Below are 27,433 nucleotides of genomic sequence, written 5' to 3' on the forward strand. Positions count from 1 at the left end.
TATGATCCGGGCTGCAGAATTCTGGAGGAGTTGGAGTTTGTGAAGAGATTTGTTAGGGACACCAAAGAGAAGAGAATTCCAGTAATCAACTCGAGAAGTGACAAGGCTATGGACAAGGACAGCAGCAGCATGTGGGGTGAGGAAAGGACGGAGACGACTGATGTTGCGTAAGTGGAAGTAAGTAGACCGGGTGATGTGATTAATAAGAGACTGAAATGACAAAGTGCTGTCGAGGTACTTGTGGAAGAGTTGTCAATATTAATGGAAAACTTGTGGGATTTGGTTAGAGTGGAAGCTGTGCTGATGAGTGGATCTTCAGTTTTATTACTATTGAGTTTGAGAAAATTGGTGGAGAATCATGTTTTAACCTCCATGAGGAAGTCACAAAGTGAGATGGGTGGAAGGGTGAAATTGGGTTTGGAAGAAATATACAGCTCAGTGTCATCTGCGCAGCAGTGAAAGTTAATATTGTATTTCCGAAATATGTGACAGAATGTAAGCATGTAAATAATCAATAAAAGAGGCCCCAATACCGAACCCTGGGGCACGCCAACAGAAACAGGAAATGAACTTGAAGAGTGAGATTTAGGTTTAATGAACTGAGTGTGATCTGAGGTGAACCAGGCAAGTGGGTATGACTAATGCCAATGAATGCTTGTGTCCAGCCAAAAGCACAAGATAAGAACTACAATTACATCAGTAAGCAATACTGACATGATTGTTTATGAAATGGAGGAAAAATCAAAGCATAAACAATTTGGGGAAGAACCTAAGCCTACAAATGGTTTCTAACTATGCTACGGTGGATCTCCAAAAGTTGATTCTGTTCATCTGGACGTAGCGTTTTGTGGGAGAAACGTTTCGTCACTATATAATCTTGATATTGATATAATCTTTGGCTGTTCAGCCATAGGGAGCTCAGTTCTTGCAGTCATGTGGGCACCAGCCTGATAATGAAGACAGACTGCATCGTGACATTGAACACAATTCACATTTAGTTTGTTTTCAAAACTACAAACTCATTCTTTATTCAAGAAAGTCACAGCTACACACCAACAGTACACTGAGGTTAAATGAGGTGAAGCACAAATTTTCCATTAGATCATAGAGGCACATTGAAGTTGTTGTTGTTGTTGTTGTTTTTTACATATGTATATACTAGCTAAATAAACAATAGTTTATATTTATTCATGGCAAACTGCTCATTGGAATGACAAAATATCTTTCTTCATAAGAATGAAATGTTTAGTCAAGCATAGCATTAGAGATGACTTTCAGTGACATCTATGGCACTGGTTGAAAGTGCTTAAAATTACCTTAAATTATATGCTTGATTACACAGCTATAGTTAAGCCAATTAGGGATTAACCTTCAGGTCACATGCTGTCTGTGAAGTGACTGAAATGACAGGTCATGTGTCCATTCAGGTAAAACTGGTAAAAGGTCAGTGTTTATACTAACACGATTGTTTATTCAATTCAATTTTACTGAAAGCTTACACTGCAGGGACTGACCTGAAGGTCAGAAGGGATTCAGTGAAACCAGCAAGCACTTGTGTTTCCCTGGAAACTCCCACATCCTTGTCAGCAAGCACATAAACAATGACACTGACATCTGTCTCTGTGACGTTCAAGGTACTTTACCTATTTACTTAGAACCATGTGATCAATCCGGAGGGAAGGCTATCCATTCAGATACATCCAGGCTTGTTTGAGAAAGCATATCACATTTCATGAAACCTAATATGCAGGGGCCATAACTGCCCTATTTTAACAGCGGTGAAAAACAGTCTTTATTAATAATGTGTTTATTATGGAGCAATCCATCTTAACTGTAATATTAACTGCCATAACTGTACATAATGACAATATGTAATCACACAAACTCAAAAAAACAGAATTTACGTAGAAAGAAAATTAGGCACTTGTAGTTGTTGCCAGTAATTCTTAACGAGGTATATTGCTTGCAAAAACAGCTTCTGCTCACACCTCCACTGTTTCATTTTTTCCTCTGATTCCAGGCCCGGGAGTGATAAAGTTGAGAAGGGCTGTGTACTTTTGCAGGGCTTTTAGCAGCAGTGCACGCTGTGTTGAGGTGGAGTGTTTGAAGGTGGATTTGTATGGACGAGGGGGAGGTGGATACACGATCCTCTGACTCCACACCACTCTCTCCTCCTCCTGCTTCCTTTCCTCTGTTAACGTACCCCAGCCTTGCTGCATCACTGCTCTGCCTGTGGAGCAAAGAAGAAGGCAACAATGGATGCACAGTATCACTCAGACTAATCTAAAGAGCAGAATACTTACGCTGGACGTTTTTCCGTTGGTGTGCTGGGCAGAGAAGCAGTGTGTGTCTGCTGAGTGGAGGCTTCCTGTTAAAAATGCATATATATGATGTTCAGCAATAAACAACCACAAAACCCTGTTTGAAGTTGTTTATTCATCCATGATATACGTCTATTCACGTGTTTTCTATTTATGTAGCATCACAAGAATCCTACCTAATGACTTACCCTGCTTGCATTATGTTGTGCTCTTTCTCCCAGTTTCTCCAGACTTCTAAGAAGGGTGGAATTTTCCTGCTCCAAAACATTTATACGAATGCTATTTGCTTGCAGTTGCTGCTGCATATCCAGAAGCACATTTCCTGTACCTTTTTTACATGGAATAAAATGAGAAATATTCCTTAAAAATGACAAGATTGAAGACAAGAGCAATACTTTAATGTGCACTGATTTTTCCAATTTACTGTCTCTTTCATCTGCAAATGCACTGGGTCATTTTTGTGATCTTATAATTCCAAGTCTGTCAAACTAGCACTCTGTGCTTTCTGAAGTATTAATAGCCGCAGTCAACTAGTGCTTGACAGGTGCAAAGCCACATTTATTTGAATACACACAGGTAATGTTAGTTAGTAGGTGATTCATAGCGGCCTACTCTGTGGTTGAGCCAGTGGGCTGAGCTCTGGGAAAGCCACCAACAGCCTCTCCCTCTCTCTCAAAGCTTGCACATATTCCTTCAACTCATCCACACAGTTGTTTAGCTCATCTGTGTGTTTTTGTAGGGTCTGTTTCTCATTTTGGAGCTTCAAACACAGGTCCTGATGGGGAAAAAATATAGGAGCATATACTACTTGGTTAAAACATGTCTTCTTTGGGTATTACTATGGGTAAAGTGCATTTAAAAGCTCTGATCTACCTGCTGTTGAGTGAGCTGAGCCCGCAGTTCTTCCTTCTCCTCTGACATCTGTTGCAGCTGACTCTGTAGGCCGATCTGCCTCTCATCTCTCTCCCCCAGCTGCTTCTGCAGCTCTTCACACTCTTCGTCGAGAGCGTCGACTCTCTCTAACAAAGACTTCTGCTTTGCCTGCATTGACTGGATTTCACAACCAAACAACACATGTATGAATCTATTTGATTACTGCTGTGTGACTCACACATAAGCGAGTCTGTCACAGTGCCCAGTGGAAAACAACTAATAATCAGGTGCTTGCTGTGATGCTGACCTCTTGCTGACGGCAGGCACTCTGGTACTTGGCTTTCTCCTTATCAAGCAGGAGCTGAATGTCGGAGATCTGACTCTCTAACTGCTGGATCCTGTGCTGCAGTTTAGAACAGGCCTCTTCCTCTATTTGTAAGGTGTTCAGACTCTCCTGCAGTCCTTTCTTTTCATGTTCTAACACACAAAAAAATGCTTAGCCTGCATAAATATGTATTTTGTGTGTGTTCTGCAAAACATACTTTCTTTTTTTTTAAATGAAAGAAAGGTTGTAGATTAATCTTAGGTGCGTGTCTTACCCAGTGCTTTTAAGGTATTTTGCTGCAATGCTATTTCCTCCTTCAGTTTGAAATTCATCTCTTCCAAGGACATAGTGTCTGTGTTCAAAAATGTGAAAGTAGAAAAGTGATTCCAGTGAATTCTCATCATGTTTATTCACAATTTCACTCACCCCTCTTATGTTGCTGTTGCTCCTCATGCAGCCTTTTCTCTGTTTCTTTAATGACTCTCTGTGCTTTCTGCAGCGAAAATTCAAGCTGGACTGAATTTATTTGAAGCTTTTCCTTCTCTTGATTGAAGTCTTTTTGTGCTCTTTCCAGCTGGGACCTGAATCTTTTCTGTTCCTCTTCTGCCGCTGCTAGTCTGTCTTTAAGAGGCTGCACCGTACAGCGCACATCTTGAAGGTGTTTTTCCAGCCTGCGCGTGTCCCTGCGCTGTTCATTGGCCCACTGGGAAACATCGCCTGCTGTCATGCGTCCCAGCTCCAGAGAGTCATCCACAGCTGCTAAGAGAGGCTGCAGAGATGAGGGCAGGCCCTCGCTCTGAAGCAGGTCTACCAGAGCGTCTCCTGTCTTTCTCAAAAGAGTTTGCACTTGATGACACGCATCGCATGGAATGAGTGATGATTCGACAGTCTGGCAGCTTTTGTTTTGACTGCTAAACACAGGAGAGCATGGACTGCTGTGGGTGGGACTGGAGGATGTGAGATTCTGTGGGGAAATTTCAAATGTGCTCGTTGAAGACCAAGCAGACAAGCAACGGCTGCAAAAGTTGGTTCTTGAGCTCATTTGAGGTGAGACAGGTGATGCAGTGTTTGTCTCATCACTGTTTCTTTCCATCTGCCTTTTACTGAGTTCAGACTCCTAAGAAAGGAAAGACAACCTAAAGCACTGAGATCTATCAGTTAACTGGCAACATTATGCCATTATTTTTAATTATGCCTTCACTAAAATGAAGCAGTCTGCCTACCTTTATGTTGGCAAATTGAACTAAATTACTCCAGTAGTTTGTGACTATGAGACCAACTGACAGGCATCCCTTCTGTGGCGTTTGTTCTCTCCTGTGGCTGCCCCTCAGTCGGTCAATGTAAGCACTGGAGCTTTGTACAAGAAGCAGCAGTCTTGTTCAGCCAGAGAGGGAGGGAAAGAAAATTTTTTAACAATTATTATGTGTTTATGTAATGTAATGTCAATTTTTGCTGATTATTTCTTTTGTCAGTTTCAAGTTATTTCAGTGATTAGTGTGAGTTTTTCCTCCTTCAACAGAAGGGTACCAATGATTTTGTTCATGTCTATTCATCAAACAGCAGCATTATAAAGTTCACAGATGATACCGCAATCATTAGGCTGATCACTGATGGCATATAGAAAACAAAATGGCAGGACTGGTGGCTTGGTGTCAGCAAAATAATCTCTTCCTAAGTGCAGATAAGACCGACAACTCTTGATTTTTTTATGTGAAGAGAAGGATAAAGCAGCATACACACAGCAGACATCTGTGAGACAGGTAGAGAGGGTGAAAACCTTTAAATTCCAAGGGACACACATTAAGGAAGATCTCACAACATCCAGAAGTTTCTCAAGAAATCACAGTAAAGACTGTACTTCCTAAGATGGCTGAGAAAGTGGCATGTCGACTAAAATCCTCATTTTTTCCAGCATTTTTTTTTGCAACTCAACGTACAGTTTAGCGCATCATCACCACCTCAGTTACAGAGTGGTACTGGAAGCTGCACTGACAGGAAGGATCTCCAACGTGGGATAAAAACTGCACAGTCCATCACAGGAGCAGCCTTCACATCACTACACGGCATTTACACGACCAAGGGCTCACAACATTTTTAGAGACAATACACACCCACCACCTCTCCACACTTTTGCCCTCAGGTAGATTCTATAGGAGCCTGAAATCAAGCACTAATACTCTCTGTAGCTTCTAGCTGTTGGCCATCGGACTCCTGAATGAGACAATCAGCACTGCCCCGCTCCCACACCAACACTACTGTTGGCTGTTACTGTACTATCATTATCTGCTACTGCACTAATTTGTACAGGTCTGTTTGCAAACATCCACAAGGCATGGGCCCAACGGGACACTGGCAAAATAAGAATTTCATTGTACAGTGTAAACCGCGTTTATTTTCACTGTGCATGTAATAATAATAGCAATATTAAAACATCTAACATTTTTATGTTTCTTAATTTTCTGTGTTAGGCACATGAATTTTCATGTAAATGTGCTATATAATAAAATTGTCATTGTTATGTATTACCTGTCAACCACCAACTCCAGTAAAACAATGTGGGAGTGCTGATTGAACGCATCTTCCCCATCCACAAAGTCATACTGCTCTAGCAGAGCTACCATGTCTAGATTACAGGAGTGCTTGTCCGGGAACTTCCAGGAAGAAAAGCGGAGCGGTCCGGTTCGAGAAAACACGTCCAGAATCGCTCCCTGAAGGTCAACCAGGTCTTTTCGGAGGCTTTCGATACAGTCCTGACTACCCAGCAACTGACTCATGTCTGACAAACTATTTTATAAATGACACAGCTCTGAAAAACACTGTGCAGTCTGTTGATACCGTATCTCCTTGGCAACGTCCAAAAAAAGTACTCCAAGTTCCACAATGCTGTGCGGTTTATTTCCGGAAGTAATTCATCTCCATTGGGTCAACGAAAGCGCGACGTAGTAAGTGTGTTTAACCACGGCAAATTTTAAGCTTTTATCTCCTGTAGCCTTTATTGTTGACATAGCATGTGCTAAAAAGTAGTGTTTAAAATACGTTTTGGTTTTTTTGTTGGTTTTGTGTTTGCAGGTTACTTCCAGTTTTACAATAAGTCGCAGCCATGCCGCCTGGGCCTGTTCAAATCGTTCAGCCGGAGGCTAACAACAAGGTAAGGGTACCGCTGCTAGTTAGCTAATGCCAGCAGTGTAGCCTACATACTGCTTGCTTTTTGTCGGCTAACTTGTGAACTGGGTTAATTTTTGTCTTTCTATACTTTGAACTGTCTCTTTGATTTTTGAATTTAGCGAACAGCTAGCGTCTATTTCTTTTTCTTTCGCTAAACGTTTGAGGTCGCAGCATTAAACCTTGCTAGCCCGTAGTTAGCTGTGATGGTAAATCTACACACGACGTCTAAAATCTCAGTTCGAACCTGAAGGTAATTGCTGAGACTTTGCTGTCACTTGCTAAATTGAAAACGGATATTTGGATCAATGTGTCTTGTACCACATTTTTTCACGTAGAAAATTCACCGACCCACTTTCATCACAGCACTTGGTAGTTTTTACCGTATGGTGTGGACTACTGTAGCGAAATTTAAAGTTTTTCAAAATGTTGTCTATGCTTTGAGTGTTGTAAATTGTAGTAGAGCAGGGGAAATATTACTTGGTGTAGTTGGAAAAGCTTTAACATCGGGTGGGTGTTAAGTAGACCACTGTTGTTTTTACTTTATTCTTTTATTTATTCATCTAACCCTTCTTTGGTTTATTCTAACTAACAAATGTGCTTTTGCGGCAACAGAATGATTCAACAGCAGAAGAAACGCCAGCCACAAAACCTATTGTTGGTATCATTTATCCACCTCCCGAGGTCCGAAACATTGTTGACAAGACAGCCAGCTTTGTTGCAAGGTTGGTTATTTTATATGTGGCAGCTTTTTAAATATGTAATGGTAACTGGATTTCATGTATATGGCATAACTAATTCTTGCCAATTCACAGGAACGGGCCTGAATTTGAGGCAAGAATCCGTCAGAATGAGATCAACAATCCAAAGTTTAACTTCCTCAACCCGAATGACCCCTACCATGCCTACTATCGCCACAAAGTCAATGAATTTAAGGAGGGGAAAGCTCAAGAGCCATCTGCAGCTGTGCCCAAAGTTATGCAGCAGGCTATGCAACAGTCCCAGCAGCTTCCTCAGAAAGTAAGTCATTGAACTTCACTTTGCACTTTATTTTTTATTTTTTTAATAAAAAAAAAAAAGGTCTGGTAGTCTTTGACCCTGACTAATATTTTACATGTTTTTTTAGGTTCAGTCACAGGTGATTCAGGAGACAGTGGTCCCCAAAGAACCTCCCCCTGAGTTTGAGTTCATTGCAGATCCTCCATCAATCTCAGCATTTGACCTGGATGTTGTCAAGCTCACTGCCCAGTTTGTTGCTCGCAACGGGCGCCAGTTTCTCACTCAGCTCATGCAGAAGGAACAGAGGAACTACCAGTTTGACTTTTTGCGACCACAGCACAGCCTTTTCAATTACTTCACCAAGCTGGTGGAGCAGTATACTAAGGTGACTTAACAGATTGGTCTTCTCTGGGTGTGTATTTATTCAAGTGGTGATTCTAAACTTTCTAAGCATTATATTGATTCTCGACTTTAATCCTTTAGATTCTGATCCCTCCCAAAGGCTTACTGACCAAACTCAAGAAGGAAGCCGAGAACCCAAAAGAGGTTATGGACCAGGTATTCTGTTTTAACAGTGACTGTTTCTCAAAATAACCGTTTACATTTGCTCTTTCCCATGGTTGTAATATGTCCTGTTGTCCAACCATCAGGTAAGGTACCGTGTTGAATGGGCAAAGTACCAGGAGCGCGAGAGGAAGAAGGAGGAGGAGGAAAGGGAGAAAGAACGAGTTGCATATGCCCAAATTGACTGGCATGACTTTGTAGTGGTCGAAACAGTGGATTTCCAGCCTAATGAACAAGGTAATTATAATCACAGTAACTATATCTTTAAATAGTAACCCCCACCTGTAAATATTGGTACAATCATTTAATCTTTATTGGCATCTCAAATTCCTTAGGCCACTTCCCACCACCTACCACACCAGAGGAGCTCGGTGCTCGCATCCTGATCCAGGAGCGCTATGAGAAGTTTGGAGAGAGTGAGGAGGTAGAGATGGAAGTGGAGAGCGATGGTGAAGATGATGAGCGGGAGGATAGGGGTGAAGGCCAGCCTTCACAGCCTGATCAAGACACACAAGTACAGGACATGGATGAGGTTAGAACTGATGGAGTAATTAATTACTGCGGATTGCAAGCTGTTTGTGTCTGACCAGTTATAGATTTGATACTATATGTTTTTCTTTTAATTAAATGGCATCTTTTCTAACCCACTGCTTGGAGAAAGAAAAAGAAGAAAACTTTAAGATCTTGTAACAAAATCGATTCATCCCCTGCTGCTTTCTTTAGGGATCTGATGATGAGGATGATGGCATGAAGGCTCCACTTCCACCGGACACCCCCATGCCACCTCCACTGCCTCCAACTCCAGATCAGGTTATCATTCGCAAAGACTACGACCCCAAAGGTAACACTGTTCGTTATGTGAGCAAGTTTTTACTTTGTACAATTTGTTTGTTTTTGTTTTTTAACTAATGTTACCTTTTCATTACAGCATCCAAGCCTCAGCCTTCAGTTGCAGTTCCAGACGAGTACCTCATCTCTCCCATTACCGGTGAGAAGATCCCGGCCAGTAAGATGCCAGAGCACATGCGTATCGGTCTGCTAGATCCACGCTGGCTGGAGCAAAGAGACCGCAGCATCAGAGACAGACAGACTGAGGATGAAGTTTATGCTCCTGGTTTGGATATCGAGAGCAGCTTGAAACAGCTGGCTGAGAGGCGTACTGATATCTTCGGTGTGGAAGAGACGGCCATCGGTAAAAAGATTGGGGAAGAAGAAATCCAAAAGCCAGAGGAGAAGGTAAAAACACTGAGTAACTGCAGCTTTTATAAAACTGTCTTTAACAATAATAATAACAATAATAATTGTATTCTTTTGCATTTCAGGTTACCTGGGATGGGCACTCTGGAAGCATGGCTCGTACACAGCAGGCAGCGCAGGCCAACATCACCCTGCAAGAGCAGATAGAAGCCATTCACAAGGCCAAAGGACTGGTGGGAGAAGATGACACTAAAGAGAAAATTGGCCCTAGCAAGCCAAGTGAAATTCATCACCAGCCACCCATCCCCTCCTCTGCACCCAGTTTGCCTAAACCTAGTCCCCCTGTCACAGTGGTGCCTCGCCCACCCTCTGTAAGTTAAAATTGTAATTGTATACATTTGAATGCTTTTTGTTGTACCTTCTTATCACGTAATGTTGTTATGTAACAGGTGGCACCACCAGTACGCACCACTCTCTTGTCTGCTGTACCTGTAATTCCGAGACCACCTGTGGCTCCTGTGGTGCGTCTTGCACCAGGACAAGTTATTACCCCAATGCCGCCCATGATTCCTGCTCCCCGCATTAACGTGGTTCCCATGCCGCCTTCTGCGCCTCACATCATGGCTCCCAGACCACCTCCCATGGTTGTTCCAGCCCGTAAGTTAACCCCCTAGGGTCAAGGGTATAGTGGCTGTTTTTTACTACTTTTGATTTTGCTCTTGAATTAGTTAAAATGCAGGTATTGGCTCAGGCATTGTTTTGTAAGTAGTTGTTCCAAAACAATCAGGTGTCACAATAAGATGCAACACTGATTATTCCTGACTACACACTACCTTTAAACTCCAGACTGGCTTGCAATTCTCAAATCTTGCTATCGGTGTCACTGTTCTTTCTTTTGCCATTGCTCCAAGAACTTCTCCTCAGCAACCAAATGCCACGTGTTCCATATAATTTTCTAATTGGTTGATGTGTTATATTTTTCCACCAGTAGGGTGTTGTTTTTTTGTTTTTATTTTAATTTAATTTTTTTTATTTTTGAAAGCACTTTCCTTAGAATATCACATTTTCTTTTTTTATTTTTTTTAATACTTTCTCTTTATTGATTTTCATCTTATTTTACATACAGAACTAAAGAGGGCAAGGGAAACCAACACAGTCACATATGTTCGCATATTCCAAAATACACAACGCCTTGTTTTACTTACACATATTACATATTACACAGGTGCATGTTCCATTCAAACAAATTCGCAGCTGTCCCTCTGCATCACAGAGGTATCAGTTTCTAGTCTCTTGACATATAACGATCCCATCGTTCCCAAAGTCTCTCTCCTTTCTCCTTCTGTAGCCGCAGTGAGAGGGTAATCAGTTCCATATGATGAATTGTGTTAATAATGTCTATGACCAGCTTCCGTGTGGGGGGAGAATATCACATTTTCAAGCAAAAGCATACCATAAATTATTGATCGTAGGTCAAATAAAATCATACTTATCAAGACAATTTTAAAAAACTGGAACATAGTTTAAAGTCTGCACGTAATCCCATGACTCATGTAAGCTACTATAGCAGCTATAGTATCTTACATCTATCATGTGTTCTGGACATGCCTGTGCATCCGTCAACTCTATAAGGTTAAAGCGCTTATGAGAAACAACTAGATGACCATTGTTAGGGAAAATATTACTTGTCTTGGAGTAATTTGGTAACCAAACCTTTTATACATAGCCTTCCTTATTTTTATATTTAAATTCAAATAACCTTATTTTTTCCCCTTCCTCTAGCATTTGTTCCTGCTCCACCTGTGCCACAGCCACCAAGTGCTGCTCCAGCACCACCTATCCACCCACCCCCACCTCATGAGGATGAGCCTGTCAGTAAGAAGATGAAGACTGAGGATAACCTGATTCCGGAGGAGGAGTTCCTTCGTAGAAACAAGGTTTGTTGGATCAATAAAGTGTGGAAAAGGTGTTACGTTACATTTATAATTTACCAGTGCTACCACATCACTCTCGTGGTTCAGTAGACTGGATTGGGACTTTGTGTGACCATCAGATTCATTTAAAGATATGCAAAAAAGAAAAGTTCTTTTTGTGCACATGGTAGTAATATAGGGCTTTGTTTCCAGCTGTGGTAGTTGAAGATAAACACAGCTAACCTACTTAGTAGAACATGGATATGTAGTTTCATCTGTTTTTGTGTCTGAATCTTTTCCCTGTCTCTAGGGTCCAGTGGCTGTTAAAGTACAGGTTCCTAACATGCAGGACAAGAGTGAATGGAAGCTGAATGGCCAGGTGCTGAATTTCACTGTCCCAGTCACAGACCAGGTATGCAACATGTGGTTTGTTTTCTCTCTTTAAGGTTAAGTCGTTTCTCACACACAGCATTCTTATTGATGTGCAAATGTAATGTCTCCGCAGGTGTCTGTCATTAAAGTCAAAATCCATGAAGCTACAGGCATGCCGGCAGGAAAACAGAAGTTGCAGTATGAGGTAAAGATTTGCTCATGGCTTTGTTGGAATGTCTGATCTCATCTGCATTAATTAATATAAAGTGCTGATTTATTAATTTGTTGTTTTGTTTTGTTTTTGGTTCCTTTTCAGGGTATTTTCATCAAGGATTCCAACTCACTGGCTTACTACAACATGAGCAACGGTTCGATCATTCATCTGGCACTGAAGGAGAGAGGTGGAAGAAAGAAGTGAGCCATCCTTGCAGAAAGAAGACATGATTTTTTTGTTGCTTTATTTTGTTGTTGTTTGTGTCATAAAATTAATTTTTGTTTGCATTATATGGCATTTTTCATACAATTGTGTGCAAACAACGTGTCCTCCTTAAAGGTTAAAAGGATAATACTCTGGATGGCAGTCATGATTTCACACTTTTGCTTCAGTCTTTTTCTTCTCTGTGATGCAACTTAAGTGGTAATTTGTAACAACATGTAGAGCCCACGAGATTCATTCATTGAAATAAAGGAGTTTTAAATGGTCTGGTTTTGTTGCTGCTGCGTTTGCAAATCTAGCAACATGACATGGATTAGGACAGGTCACATGTGCTCACAGAAAAGAGCAGACATGGGATTCGCTTCCTCTTTCTTCTGCAGCCGCTAGGGGCAGACGTAACATTAGGATGTTAAAGCCCAGGCGAGGGCGGTAGGCTTGGGATACTAGGAGATGTAGAAATCCGTATAGTGTTCTCGGGTGGGATGACAGGACGGCAAAACCAAGCCACAGCTAGCCGAGGACAAAATGTACTAGTTCGTTAACCAGGTGGTTTAGTAAGTAATCGGCTAACTATGTAAAACTAGACAATAATGTAGCGGCGGTTCGTTGAAGGTGGGGTCAATGTAGAAATAGTTTGGGATTGTTGTCACAAGCAGTTAAGGCTAACTTTTAGTACGTTAGCAACGCAGAGTTAGCTGGCTAATGTTAAAACTGGGGGAAAACCCATTCAAGTTAACTCAAGCATAACCAGTTTAATGTGACCCAGCGGTTGGAGCACACCCTTAGAAAAGATTTACGGACAAAACAGCGGTTGGAAAGTTTAACTCGCGCCCAGAAATCATGGCGTCGGTGCAGTTTGACTCGACTGCATATGCACAGGAGCAGATTTGACTCTGGGTTGTCCACAACCTCGCTGACGTTAGCTGCCCCGGCTAGAAGGCTAGTTTTTTTTCTTCTTCTTATGCTACCATGGACAAAATGGAAAACGGCCGTCGATCTGTGGACACGGGGAGCATCAGGACTCTTAGCAGCAGTCACATTGACGACGAAAGCTCCTTGGGATCCGACTCTGAGATCAACGGCTTCGCCAGCGAAAGGCAGGCGGATAAATATGGATTTATTGGTGGGGCGCAGAAGTACTCAGAGGACACGTAAGTTTACTTTAACTCTGAGGCCATCTGTGTTGGTTTGCCATGCTTAATGATAATAATAATAGGTAGTAAATTTGCAGCCTACTGTTGTCCATTAGTTGTGATGACAAGTTGTGCAGGTGTTGTTATGTGCCTCAGACAAACAGAGCTCCCAACCAGCTGCGTGGCACCGTGTTGTTTCTATTTTTTCCTTTCTTTCTTTTTTTTTTTTATTACCCTCTGTTTGCCACAGTCACCACAAGCAGTAAACGCGTAGATGAGGATTAAACGAGTCGTATTAATCTTCTTATTTCTACCATGTAATGTTAAATTGTTTTTCGTTTAGCCTGTCACACAGTTTTTTGCGGTGGTGGTGGGGGGGGTGCTGACCGAGCACTTCTGGCTGTCTGTGTCATGCTTGGATTTAATTTATCTCTGGCCTTTTGGCAATACAGATTAGATCAGTTTCTTTTCTTTCTTTTGTAAGAAATCTATTTCGTTTTTCTTTTTGTGCTGGGTCTAAAGCCTGCATGACAGCAGTGAAACAGTGGAAGGAGTGGGTGAAAGTTATGGCAAGCACCGGCTGGCTGGGAGTTTCCTGTCTTGTGGAGTTTTGGCAGGCTTGGAGCCGCAGCTCTTGGTGCCTCTTTAGCTGAGGGCCTCTTTTGGCTCAGCTCTGTAGATAGTCAGTGTTTAGCTTGTACTGTTTGGCAACAAACGTATCTCTTTATTGTTTAAAGGCTCTGGGAGCTGAAGCTGCAGTATAGTCTTGCACTGATCTACAACACATAGGCTGCACTTTGTTACCAGAAGAGGCCTGTCTTAAATAAGAAGAGCTCTTTGAAGACGTTTCAGCCCTACAATTACAGGCTTGTGCCGATGAGATAATTACATACCATAGTAAAGCATCAGACCACAATTCCTAATGTAGGTTATACTTGCTTACGTTTTCTTTTTTTGTTTGAAAATATAATGTAAAGTCCTTGACTCCCCCTTCCCTCCTCGCCTGTAAATATTTTACTGTTAAATTATCCTGACTGCAGCTCCTTCAGATCAGAGAGCTTTGACATTAAATAGGTCTTGAGTTTGTATCTTTTATAGTTCGCTGACTGCAAATGAGTGATGGCCACACACACAGATCTGATGGTAGATGCAGAACGATAAACTGTCTTTGTGAGATTGTTTTCTTTTTAAAGCTTGGGCCAATTTGGAGGCTTATTTCAGACTTGCCTTATTGCAAAAACAAGCAAACTTTTGTCACCTGTCTAATTATTTCTGTGCTAAAAGAAGAGAAGATGTGTCGTTTGCTGTCATTTCAAGCAAAAAAGCGCAAAAAATGATTTGAGCTTTGTAATTTTTTTTCTCCCTCCTGTTGTGTAACCAGAGCTCAGGATATACCTCCAGCGGTGCTCAGGCAAAGAGAGGTGAAGTGGCTGGACATGCTGAACCACTGGGACAAGTGGATGATCAAGCGATTCAATAAGGTCAGCACCAGGTGTTAAATCAGTTACATAAAACATGTGGCTTGGTTGTATGCCTTCCATGGTGTTAGCCATGTGAAGCTCACCAGATCAGTTTCTTTTAAAGAGTTTCTGAAGGTGGTTTGCTGAATTGTATTGTGTCGTTTCTAGGAAGTTTTTGTTTTTGTCCCCCCAATCACAGGTACTCTTACACATGATCAAACAAAGCAAACGGTAACGCTCAAATGATTGCACAAGGACCAGACTTTGTATACACTTTGTTTTGCAGCTTCGCTTGTCTAGCTGGTTCTGTGTGAAATGCTCTCAGCGAATCGACGTAAAGCTGCAACTTAACCTCACACCCATGAATCAGCAGCAAGCCAGGACACAACCCCGTCACTGTATCACTGCATATACTGTATGACAAATTACCGGTTTCAGATTCAGGGTGGGATTGTACTGGCTTCATATAAAATGATTCTCTTTCAAAAGGAATACAAAAAGTGGCTCTGTACATGACAGAAACGGCTAATTTAGCGGCGAGAAGTGTTCCTTTTCTCGCTGTACATGTACTAATAAAGGTCAGGGTTTCTAATCCTTTATTGTGCCCCCATGATTGATAATAATTGTACAGTAGGAACTGTAATGTTCTTGAGGAAGTGTGCCAGCTTTGCTTTAGAGCAAACAAATGTGCTCAGAAAGGGTAATGCAATGCAAGTCAAGTCAAAAGTCTCAAGAGGACTCAAATGTGAAGGTCGGGTCAGCTAATCTGTTGCGACAACACCTGTTTGTGATTCCTGCTGAAAGATTGCAAAGCCTCAACTTGGAGAGATGGCACGAGTTGAGATCAAATTTTATCAATGTCATGTTTTGCAGCATTCATTTTAGTATATTTTGGCCCTTTTGAAGGTCATAATGTTCTTCCTACAGTTGCAGCAACAAGCTTTTTTTTCTATGCTTATCCCTTCCACACACTCGCACGCTGCTGGATGTCTTTAGATCATTTTGGGGTTCGGTATCTTGCCCAAGATACTCCTCCAGCACGCACACTGGAGGAGTCGACCCGCTCTACTCCCTGAGTCACAGGTGGTAGAGTGTTTGTGTATGACTTCTGTTTATGTTTCTATGCACCTTAAGTAGTCGCCCCCTTGGAGATAATGTTTTGTTTTCTGCATCCTGAAGATATAAATCACGTGGCATGTTTTTAATGTTACATGTATAAGTGAAGCTCTAATAAGAGACTCAGATGTTAGAATATCCCCAAATTTTGGCTCGTCTTTGATCAAATTCTGATCTTGCATCTGCCAAATAAATTGGTGATCTAGATAAGTAGTAACTGGCCATTTTCATTGCTGAAAAGAAGGAAGTCAAATCACTGGGTTGTAAGAGTTTTTAGAGTGCATGCAGTGCTACAAGTCAATACATCCTAAGTGTAAGTTGTTAGTTTCTAAGTACAAAACTACACTTATTCAAAAAAGGGAACAAATACCAGTGGAAGCGCTCTGATGAAAACCATTTGCTGTATCTGCGCACCAGATTGCCTCTCTTAGCTTTTCTCAAGCTACATTCTCCCATGGTCCTTTGGTATATTGCTTTATTTGGGAAACCCTTTTGTTCTGTGACTCAGGTGAGGCTGCGTTGCCAGAAAGGAATTCCTCCTGCCCTCAGAGGCCGTGCATGGCTCTACCTGTCTGGTGGGAAGGTGAAGAGAGAGCAGAACCAAGGAAAGTTTCAGGTCCGACAGCTTCCTCTTTCACTTCCTCCTCACATCTCTGCTTAAACTCTACTTTGAGCTCATTTCATTTTTAAATTTCATTTGAAATTGGTACTGAAAGTGTGGTCATCCACAAGCATTACTCATTTGAGTGAGAACCCAGATATTTTTACCAAAGAGCTGGAGCAATGGCAGTTTTTATTATTGATCTTTTTTGTTTGGTTTGTTTTCTATTCAGGTTAAGTGTTCAAAATGCATGCTAGCATCAAATGAATAATGATGCAGATCTTGAATCTTTTCAAATATAAAGTTTAAAACTAGCCTCTGCTCATGCAGTGGTTAGACAATTCACTGACCTTTATAGTGAATGAATAACTTAATTTATTGCTGAGATCACTAAATCCTATAAAAAAGAATCAGGGGTTTGTAGTCCTCCTACTTAAAGACAATATAATCACTTATACCGTATCACAAAGAGATCTCACTCTCATGTCCCCCATGCTCTTTTTGTCAGGAGCTGGATAGCCAGCCGGGAGACCCCAAATGGCTTGATGTAATTGAGAAAGACCTCCATCGACAGTTTCCTTTTCACGAGATGTTTGTGTCACGGGGAGGACACGGGTGAGCAGTCTACCACAATGTGACGTACAACACGGGAGTTGTTTACTGCATCTTATTTGAATATGCTAAAATGTTGCGTGTGTGTGTGTGTGTGTGTGTGTGTGTGTGTGCAGGCAGAAGGACCTGTCCCGTGTTCTTAAGGCTTATACTCTCTACAGACCAGAGGAGGGATACTGCCAGGCCCAGGCTCCTATTGCTGCAGTGCTGCTTATGCACATGCCTGCTGAGGTACGAACTGCCTTCAATACAAACACACACCATCACTCACCATATAAATTGTGTCCCTTGGTGTGGATGATCTGAACACTTGAAGACTTGTTATGGTCTTTAAAACTAAAATCCACACTGAAAATAGAAATAGTGCTGTTTCTTTTATTTTGTAAGGCTCAGTTTTAGTTTGTGACCTCGGGAAAGTATTTTTGAGCTGAACTGCAGAGGGACTGAGTGTACAAATGATGTAATCTGTAGATGATTTCCAGAGCTGCTCCATAGTATAAATAATACATCGAATTTGAGATTATGATAGCAGCCAAGATGACTGTAAAAGGGTTTGGAAATTTTGAACTAAAAAACGAGGCAGATAGCATCGCTGGAAAAATCCTATCATTCCACAGATTAAGTCTCTGCATGTATGTCAGAGTATCAGCTAATGGAATCATGAATTCCACTTATTCAGTTTAGCTTAGTTAGACATGGTGTGTGATTTTTAGACACACTCTCAGTTTGAGGAAAGTCTTGTGGTCATTAAAAGCACTAAGCAAATAATATGTTGAAGGAAAATTCTCCTCACAACCTAAAGTATGAACTTCAGACATAAGAGAGAGAGCAGACTTTGAAGTGGATTTATCAGATGTGTGTGGTGGTTATATATACATGCAGTTTTCTGTCCTGGTGAGCATTTCAATTAAGTAAATTACCAGCTAAATAAGTGTCCGGGGTGTTGCAAAGATGGCTTTTTATTGTGGATAGTTGCTTGGGAAAGGATTTTGGTTCGACACCACACTGTGTGACACAATAACACTATACACACCAAATTGGCCAGTGTCCTAAGGGGGCCCGAGTGCTTCATAAGGGTAGAATGGCTAGAAAATCTTGTATTTAAGAGAACATTTCTAATGTTTTCCAGCTTCTCTGTGACCCCTGGAATGCCTCTCTAAGTATAACAAAGAACTACCCTTACATTGTGTGTATGTGTGTGTGATTCTACAGGATGCTTTCTGGGGGCTGGTCCAGATCTGTGAGAAGTATCTTCCTGGTTACTACAGTCCCGGCCTGGTGAGACTGAAACACTTGAAAGCGTTCATGATGATATGGCTCAGTGTTGGAAATGCAAAGAGAATATAGCCTCAGTTGACTCCACTGCTACCAGAGCTGTGCACACCTACTTGTAGGCCTTTTGCTCAGCAAAACTAGAATGTGTATTTTGTTTCCCACAGTGTGTGTGTGACGCAGTGGCACTGTGGTTATGGTTTTCTGATGAAGGCAGTGGGCTGTTTACAGACTTATTTTCTCAGTAAGCTGTTTGAGTAAACTTTCTTGCGTAATAATTGCCTCCTCTTGGTTTCTGTTGCAGTTATGAATTCCATGTTATGAAAGAAGGTTTGCTAATTAAATGTTTCCTCATAAGTGCAAAATCTGGGTAGTCGTGCATAATGGGAAAACAATGTGTAGAAATAAGGACTGGTTTAATTTAATAGATGAGCGTGTATGTGCATATCTCATTTCAGCACCAGCAATGCAGAGTACAATACGTTTTTTGTTTAGTGTCCCCCACCGCTCCCTCTTTCAGGAAGCTATACAGTTAGATGGAGAGATACTCTTCGCCCTGCTGCGACGCGTCTCCCCTCTAGCCTTCCGGCATCTGGAGAAACATAAGATCGACCCCATCCTCTACATGACTGAATGGTTTATGTGTGCCTTCTCCAGAACCCTACCCTGGGCATCGGTGCTGCGCGTCTGGGACATGTTCCTCTGCGATGGTATGTATCTGCAGCGGTGCCTCATAGAGCGTCTTTACTCTGAAATTGACTCATCGGCTCCTTCTTCCTCCTTTTAGGAGTGAAGATAATTTTCCGAGTGGGCTTGGTGCTACTCAAGTGCATGTTGGGAACTCGTGAGAAGCTTAAGGCCTGCCAAGGCCAGTATGAGACCATGGAGCTTCTCAGGGCGATAGAGCCTCGATACATGCAGGAGGGTTTCCTTGTTCAAGAGGTAAGGGGTTTTTCCCAGATTGCTTTGCCTTCAGGCTGAAATGTCCTCGGTGTCCTGCCAGTGATTCTGATCTTTGATTTGCAGCTTCTAGAAGTGTAATCCAGGCCTAGAGTTGAATGTGGTAACTGTCTCCAAAAACTGAAGGTATTGCACTAGCAGCGAGTCGTATAGATGCCTAAAGATGGTCTCTAGTTGTCCTTTAGTTTGCTCTTTCAAGGAGGAACTACATCCCAGATATCATGCTTCTCATCACACGAGTTACCTAGTCATGTGAGGCTACCCAAGAATCAAGGAAAATATAATTTAAAAACAGAGTTTATTTTACTTTGCTGATATCAATGTTTTCTAAACATGTGATTTGACTTTGTTATTGAGAAGTCGTGTCTGATTATTCGGCAGTGATGTAAACAGCATTGTGTCATATTGTGAGGGAGGAGTTAGAGGGAACAATAAATGTTCCTACAAGTAGTCAAGAGAACACCAGTGAGTCTGAGAGAGTGAATTAAAGTGACACACAGACAAATTGACCAGAGTGCTGGCTGCATGGTGTCTGGTTCCTTGTATCGAGCTTTGTGTGAGGGTCTGTCTTCCCAAACAATACCCCCTGTTATATGTAGCGCCGGCTTGACTGTGTGTGGCGGTCATTTGGCATTTGCAGACAAAGTTCACAGTCTCAGTACAATTGCCAGTCATGGAAGGAACATGTGAGCACAGCAGTGACCGGGTGACTTGATTTTTCCTTTTGCAGATTCTCGAGGTGCCGGTGACGGCGCGAGACGTGGAACGAGAGCATCACACCCAGCTCAAGCGCTGGAAGAAGAACCGCGGGGAGCTCAATTTCAAACCGCCTCCAAGAATGCACGGCGCTCGGATCATCATGCTGGCTGAGCCACCCAGGCGTCAGGACCTGCAGCAGAACCCCACCATTGTACTTGAAGTGCCTCAGACTATCCCACAGCTGCAGAAGGGCAAGGAGGAGAAGAAGAGTAAGAAAAAGAAGAGCATGAAAAAATCCCAGCCCACAGAGGAGATTCCCAATCCTTACCCTCTTCTCAGTGACCCTCAATCGTCATCCACAGAACCGCCTGCCCCGCCTCCAGGCAACAGTGTGACGCCAGAGGCCACGGCGCAGACTGAAACGGACTCAGCTGGAGAGCAGAAAACACCTCCTACAGACCTCCCCTCTGCCAAAGAATCTACTCTTCAGCGATCTACACAAAGCCTCAGCAGCACAGAGCAGGACACATACTTGTAGCTCTGAAAGTGTGTGTGTGGGTGTGGACGAAGCACCAGCACTCTTCCGTCAACAACCAGCCAGCCTTGCCGAAGTCTCTGAGTGGCCAGCATAACCTATTTTTTTTTTTTTTCTAATATTTGTATGCATTTGCTCATTTCCACACAAGTTTGCCTTTGATATTAACAGCATACACTAAAGCACCTTTACCATGTATAAAACTACTTAAATGCTTTTGCTATTTGTCACTACAGAGCTGACGGATGCTTCCTCTTAATGCTTGATTCTCTTATTTAGACCATAAGTCTTAGTATTGTTTTTTTGGAAGGGAGACAAGTTACTGCTTTACTGAGGGCAGTGTATTTCAAGTGTTCGGTAATCTTAGTAAGGTGCCGGATTTCTTGCAGTTTATGCGTTTTCACTTGTAATAATGTGCAGCAGAGGATGTAAACTCCTGATGCACGCGCCACACATTTCAGCCTCTCAAGTCTTTGTATTTCATTTTGGGGGAGGGGGGTTTCCACTAGAGGGCAGCCTTGCAGGTATACATGCTCTTAGGAGAGGCAACCACAGCGAGGATGGGATTCAGTAAAATTGGGAGTAGGTACAAGCGTACTTCTCTGAAGTTGAGATTACATTTTCTCACAGTGAAAAATTGTATTAAATTTAGCGACTGAAGTGGCGAATGTAAGGAAGTCTTTTCCAACAAGCGCGAGTTATTTAAATACAATTTAAAACATGGAGTAATAGGTAGGTGTGTGTGTGTGTGTGTGTGTGTGTCCTGCTATGCAAAACAAACAAAAACATCTCTTTGTTTTTCCTGAATCAGTTGAACTGCTGTTTAGCTGTGTATAAGCTCCTCTTCTCACTGTGTGAGGCACTTCCAGCCACTTCGGCTCACCAGTCATTCCCAGGCAGCAGAGTGGAGAACACTGGACTTTCCTCACTGTATGACACATTCCTGCCTTCTTAAAAGCTAATCATTTTGAAGACCACCTCTTACCCAATGCAAATCTGCCTGATTGTGTTTGTGCACACGAAGCAAATCACCTAATGGTGCTGACCTTCCTTTTGGCTCTGCTTAAGGTCTATTTGGACATGTGAAACCATTAAGGTGTTGGGTTCATTTTTGTATTTTGGGTGTTTGTTTTTTGCTAGAGCTTCCAAAGCAAATTAAGACTGTTACTCTGAGACCATCTACGACCCCTGCATGTGACCAGGCTCATTTTCTGTGCAGTCACGAGGGATCACGGGATTTAAGGATTTACTGGGATTTCTGTAGCTGTTTGTATTTTTGGGGGGAAATGCGGTAGCATGCATGGATTGTGAGGCTCTTTGTCTTTTCTTTTTTTCCCTCCAAAACACCACAGTTTTATTTTGGTGGCATTCCTAGTCTTTCTCAACTATCAATACAATGGTAAAGGGAGTCTTGAGAAACACAAGTGCACGTGTGTAAAATGTGTTTGTGCATAACTAATATTAAAAGAGTCTTTGCTAATAAAGCGCGTGCTCAGCTCAGTTATAAAACGCAGCGGGGATATAAAAAGATGACATTTATCAAGCGATCACTCTCCCCTTATGCAATAGTTTAGTTGCTTGTGCCGCAAATCCTCACATTTCACTCGTATTATAATTTAATGCTCTTTGTGTACATACGATATAAAAAAAATATGTAATGAACTGTATTTTCAGTGTATACTGCTATATTTTTTGTCATGCAGTTACAGATACTACAGAGGTAGCTATGTATGTCATTTGCAGTCAGAGACGGTATATATACTTTTTTTCTTTTCTTTTCTTTTTTTTTTGATCAGCATTTGTAACACTAGGGGGGAAAAAAATTTCAGGGGAACCTTTGCCACTAAAATGCTTTTTCTCACTCTAAGAGTGTTACTGTTGCTACTAGGTTTTAAAAAGGAGATCCTCTCCAGAACTCCCGTGGCATGAGTTTTAGGCTTGCAGATAAGTGGCTGTGTTGCATATATGATTGCTGTCAATCTAGATTGTTATTAAACGCCGGGATCTTTAGACCTGTTTGTATGTAATGTCCCATGTTCACCAGCAGATGGCGGACCAGAGTCATCTCTTGGAAATGAGAAGTTTGCCTGTATGTGAGTGACAAGCCGAATGCCCTGTGCGATCCAAGATGTCTCCATTAATTCCACTTTTTTCTTTTTTTTTTCTTAATGCTGCACTAGCACAAGGTCAATTGTTACATTAAATACTGTTTTGCGTTACATTTTTTTTCAAAAATGCCACGTTTGAGAGTGATGTGACAGCTCTACTTATGAATAAATTTGTTCTGCAACCAGGTATTGACTGCTGTTTGTTTTACGTCGGGAGAGAAAAAGCCTTCAAATCAATGGGAAAAGTGGGGAAAAAACCTTGTTACATACGATTTTATTTATTTATTTTTTTTATTTTTTTAAAGAACAGTTGATGTACATGCCTATAGGCCACTGATTTTATTTCACAGAATGATTCAAAAACAATGAACCAAAAAGTTCTTGGGTGTGTTTTAAGAAGCTGGCCAAATTATCGTTTATTAGTAAGTTGTCTTTTGTTTTTTTTAAATCTGCCTAGCAAAGCTAAGTGCATTTCAGTTTACATAAAAATTTCAACTTACTGTTACACGTCTCAGTTATTTCTGTGTAAGCTGAAATTTTGAGATCCGTGCTTTATGGATAACCAAAATAAATTCTTCAGTTGTGGAAACGGGCAGCTTAGTATGTTTGATTTGGCAGGTTTTTAGGCCAGGTTGCCAAAAAGTGATTTATGATGTTTCTGTGTGTTTATATTGGTAAATGGACTGTAGTCAACCGGTCAAGACATGACTTGTACCTACAGTATGATTGTGATCAATCCGGTCCCTTTTGGCCACTTAAAATATCTTTAATTCTGGCTCGGCATGACTTGATGTCATTCATGAAAGCTATGTTATACATATGTTTAACAGACTATAGACCAACAAGTCATTTACAACTAATTTACAACTTTTTGGGCATCACATCTGACTTCCTCACTTTCCCCTAAAGGCAGCACAATTCCGAATGACACTGGGTAAGTAATAGTTCACACGTACCAAATATTTTACATAAATTACTATTATTATTTTATTTTTGGCTGTCTGTATGTTTTTATTTTTTTCACAGTGTATTTGTTTTCTTTCTGAAGGTCAGTGTGGTTATGCTAAATGTGTAACTGCGAAGCAGCCTGTTAGCTTAGCTTAAAAATGCTAGTGTAGTTAATGGTATGTTTTGTGTTTTTTCTTGTTATTTCCCCCAAAACACTGCCATGAGGGGTTTCGAGGCATTTAGTAGTGAAAGACATGCTGGTAAGTTTATTCTGTTGCTTTTAATAGAGTCAGGCTAGCTGTTTCCTCAGGTTTCCAGTATGTAATGTAAACTATGCTACATAAAAAGTAAATATAGGAGATTGATATCAAGATTTTGCAAAAAAGGAATACAAAAAATATATATTTAAAAACCAAAAGACAAATTTTGGAGTTATACTGGATGAAAGTGTGCTTAAGCAGAAGTTTCCTGGTTGAACTGGAATGGGGTTTAAGGAGGCTTTTACAACAATAAAGATAAACTACATTTAATCTGGCATAGTGTTAGTGTTATATGATGATTTATCCCCTCCAGTGATAAATTTCCTTTCCTATAACGATGTTATTCTGCATTATGTCAACCCTGACATCTCAGATACAACAGTGTGGTACAAAATCTTATCAATTGGGAGTCTGTGGTTTGTTGTCTATTTGTCTAAGTATGAAGAAAGAAAGATTGTAAAGCCACTGTAGGAATGTGTGTCCAGCATATTCGACCCTTCTCCTGTCAGGCTTTCTCAGCAGCTTGACTGACTCAGGCCCCCTCTTAAGTCTAATAACAGGGTGCCATTCTTTTCTTAATTCACAGTTTGACCTCTTTTCTTCACCTTTAAGGTGTGGGACATTTGAAGGTTTTTTTCCCCCAGGCTCTAAAGAGTTGTCAAATTGTTGTCTTGATGACCCCAAAAAGCGTGCTAACTCATTTTTAATCGTCCAGCAAGGTGTGACCTGCAGCTGTTGACCTCTGGTCTTCAGGGTTTAGTGTAGTTTTTTGCAGAATGCAGAGGTTCCTCATAACTGGGAAACTTTAACTTTCTTATTGTTTAAATATCAATGCACACATGTGTAGACATGATTATAATTTTACTGGACATGGGGTACTTGTTCTGATTGCGTTACTCCAGCAAGGCCATTATGGACCATTATAGAATCTGCTGATGTTGACCCGCATAAGGCACAGCAACAGTTAATGTTCTAGGTCCCTGAGGAATGCATGCACCGTCACGCTTTCCCTCTTTGCATCAGACACCTGGCCCTCTTTCAGTGCCACCGTGCTATTTACATCTCAAAGGGGAATGACCAAGAAGGCTCTCTCTGTGCTCCCTTCCTTACTCCAGAAATGATCTGATTTATCTCTTCATCAACGGAAATATATGCCTTTAGAGGGCCATCCCGTGCCTCTCATCCCCAGCTAATACAGATGGGAGAGAGAGAGAAATAAAAAGAGAGACTTGTGATCCTCCGTGTGATCCCAGACCTAACGGACCCCTGTCACAGTGCTTGATTCATGTGATGCGGGTGACTTTCTCTCTCCTCCCAGAATCAATGTGTTAGGGCTCTGGGAGGTGGTGGCGGGCCATAACGCAAAGCAAAGGCGCCTGTGTTCCTAAGGTATCCGATTCCCACGTTTGATGGACCATGACAGGCAGGTTCAGGTCAAATTAAAAGGCCGCAGTAACAAATATGAGGGCAGACGCTGTGATTGTCTGTACAGGTGAACTTTCCGTGGCAGTGGGAATAAAAAGTTATTTATTGCACCAGGGGAAAACATTACTCTTTGTGCAAGAGGTATTTACAAAGGAGGGGGATTCCTGAGCTAGTAGTTGGATAATTGAATCATCCTTGTGTTGGTTTTTCTGTGTGGACCTCTTGTGTTCATTAGCCAAAGGAAAAGCCCTCACTTTTATCTTCCTCTTGCAGCATTATGGCATTACTTGCCCTTTTTCCCCCCTGTAATGTAGCATATTATTAGTAAAAATCACCTTGAGTGTGTTCCCTGGTGCTGCACGTTTCTTCTGGATGGAAACTTTAAAGCCCGCTTTCGAGACAGCTTTGCAAATATTTTCCATCTTTTGGCTCCAGTGTGGTATTTTGGACCATCCTAAATACAGACTACTGTTAAATAATCCCATGCATGAGTGTTAATGTTTTCAGTCTGGAGCAATGCCTGGAGGTTCAGCCTTCCTGTCACGTAGAAAGCTGAGTCTTGCCAGAAAAATTAAAATGTGGTTTTGGCACTTGCAGCGTTTCCATTGTATAATTCTGCTTGTATTTAGAGATTTGGTGGCTACAGATATGGATAATACTTAGAGGGTAACGTTACCGCAGAATAACACCCCAAAATTCACATGGGTGCATTTAGCAAGTGCTTTAAATGTCATCACAGTTCTCATTGTAGTTACTCCCAGTGGACGTGCTGCACTGCTTTAGGGACTGTATGATTAGTGGTGTTGGTGGTGGTGGGGGTTTGGGTTAAAAAAACTAAAACCATTTGAGGTTATTTGGTTAAGACAGTGCACGTGACTTTGAAAGAATACATTAAGGAACAAGGAACTCAAGTGATAGATTAGAGGTGAAATTAACAATTACTGAAATGACCAAAAAAATGACCAAATAATTCAGTCTGCAAACTTTTAGATGATGTTCTTCTTTGCACTGAAACACAAAAGAGCCCTTTCTAAAAAGCTTAGAGTCACATTTGAACGTATGGGTCAGTGGCTAAAAGGTAAGTGAGGCATAGTAATTGTATCTGCTAATCACCTGCCTGCTACACCCACAGGACATTTTGGGCCCAAATGACGGTTGTGTGGGGGTTAGTTGGGGGGTAAGTGCAGCGCACCTGTGTGGCTGTCATACTCCTTGAGGAGTTTCAGTTCAGTTAATCTCCGTCAGTTTCCCCCACCCCTGCACCCATCCTCCTGACCTCTTAACCCTCTACATCCCCTTGATCAGTAGTGCCAGGGGCATTTACAATTATGACTGTGAAGTCTCGTCAAGTAAATGAAGCATAACCGGCAGCAACATTTTTCCCGACACTCCTCGAGTCTTCTGACTTTTTCGCGGCTGGTGGTAATTAAGTCTGTCGCAATAGTTTGTTTTATACCCTTGATCCCTGATTGAGCTGTTTTGCAGTTATGTCTGACGCAAATTCCCTGTGTAATGAGGATGATGATGAAGCAAAGTGAAGTTAATGTGCCCCTGTTCACAGTTGCCTCCTCCTTACCCCCCTTACCCCTTGTCACTGGCTCCCGTCCTCTGCTTTTTGGGTGGCGCTGATAATCAGTAATTAACCGAGCCAGGTAGAGAATTGGCTCTTAAATGGCTCTCTCTGGGTGTTTGTTTACTTGTGTGTGTGCCTGCAGAGCCTCCTGGCCTGTGAGTGATGAGTTAGAGACACAGATGGTGGGCATCAGCAAGCTGGCTGGAGGCAGATTAGCTACCTACTAATATCTGAGCAGCCCAGTCCACTCCCACTCCCACTGAGCCCCAGAGGAGCGCCTGTCTGTAACACTACTCGCTTTGGAAAGCCTCATGTGTTGATGGAGGCCAACCATGGGCTTATCTCGTCTCATTCCACCACCAGTGAGCCTAGCAGGCTCAGGGCTCCGAGCAAGAGAGGGCGGGGGTGTCTGTGTGTGGATGTCTGCATGAACAGCCTTGTTTTGAAAAAGTAGTGGTGTTGTCTTTACAGGCAAAGGTTTCCCAATTAGGACTCATTTAACACCAATAAATAAAGAGCTTTATGAAAATGCATGCTTACCTGCACGTTTTTAACCTCGCATCCATATC

General features: G+C 41.8%; 3 protein-coding genes across 5 annotated transcripts; 2 read left to right on the forward strand and 1 right to left on the reverse strand.

Annotated features, from left to right (window-relative positions):
* Positions 1 to 1,010: 1,010 nt before the first annotated feature.
* On the reverse strand, positions 1,011 to 6,438 carry ccdc157 (coiled-coil domain containing 157). 3 transcript variants are annotated; one of them, XM_080894875.1, is made up of 10 exons: positions 6,046 to 6,438; positions 4,743 to 4,893; positions 3,946 to 4,483; positions 3,794 to 3,871; positions 3,502 to 3,671; positions 3,195 to 3,371; positions 2,934 to 3,096; positions 2,510 to 2,649; positions 2,304 to 2,368; positions 1,011 to 2,230 (listed from the first exon to the last, which is right to left on the reverse strand). In XM_080894875.1, the coding sequence occupies exons 1-10, from the start codon at positions 6,291 to 6,293 to the stop codon at positions 1,999 to 2,001; spliced, it is 1,962 nt and encodes a 653-aa protein (XP_080751001.1). In that variant the 5' UTR covers positions 6,294 to 6,438; the 3' UTR covers positions 1,011 to 1,998. The 3 variants fall into 3 exon arrangements, with proteins under 3 accessions (XP_080751001.1, XP_080751000.1, XP_080751002.1); XM_080894874.1 differs by having other exon boundaries at positions 3,946 to 4,636; XM_080894876.1 differs by lacking the exon at positions 6,046 to 6,438 and having other exon boundaries at positions 3,946 to 4,655; positions 4,743 to 4,867.
* sf3a1 (splicing factor 3a, subunit 1) lies at positions 6,391 to 12,428 on the forward strand. The gene is made up of 16 exons (XM_080894873.1): positions 6,391 to 6,461; positions 6,589 to 6,667; positions 7,297 to 7,406; positions 7,497 to 7,701; positions 7,808 to 8,065; positions 8,164 to 8,238; positions 8,331 to 8,481; positions 8,580 to 8,776; positions 8,968 to 9,085; positions 9,173 to 9,480; positions 9,567 to 9,812; positions 9,891 to 10,098; positions 11,224 to 11,378; positions 11,665 to 11,766; positions 11,860 to 11,931; positions 12,043 to 12,428. The coding sequence occupies exons 2-16, from the start codon at positions 6,620 to 6,622 to the stop codon at positions 12,142 to 12,144; spliced, it is 2,355 nt and encodes a 784-aa protein (XP_080750999.1). The 5' UTR covers positions 6,391 to 6,461; positions 6,589 to 6,619; the 3' UTR covers positions 12,145 to 12,428.
* Positions 12,429 to 12,569: 141 nt separating this feature from the next.
* Positions 12,570 to 22,839, forward strand: LOC308403988 (TBC1 domain family member 10A-like). Its single transcript, XM_080893805.1, has 9 exons — positions 12,570 to 13,313; positions 14,677 to 14,776; positions 16,380 to 16,487; positions 16,981 to 17,087; positions 17,201 to 17,315; positions 18,297 to 18,362; positions 18,877 to 19,066; positions 19,144 to 19,298; positions 20,047 to 22,839. The coding sequence occupies exons 1-9, from the start codon at positions 13,132 to 13,134 to the stop codon at positions 20,551 to 20,553; spliced, it is 1,530 nt and encodes a 509-aa protein (XP_080749931.1). The 5' UTR covers positions 12,570 to 13,131; the 3' UTR covers positions 20,554 to 22,839.
* Positions 22,840 to 27,433: the final 4,594 nt, after the last annotated feature.

The sequence above is a fragment of the Rhamphochromis sp. 'chilingali' genome (assembly GCF_963969265.1).
Source record: "Rhamphochromis sp. 'chilingali' genome assembly, chromosome: 10".
NCBI classification, from domain to species: domain Eukaryota; kingdom Metazoa; phylum Chordata; class Actinopteri; order Cichliformes; family Cichlidae; genus Rhamphochromis; species Rhamphochromis sp. 'chilingali'.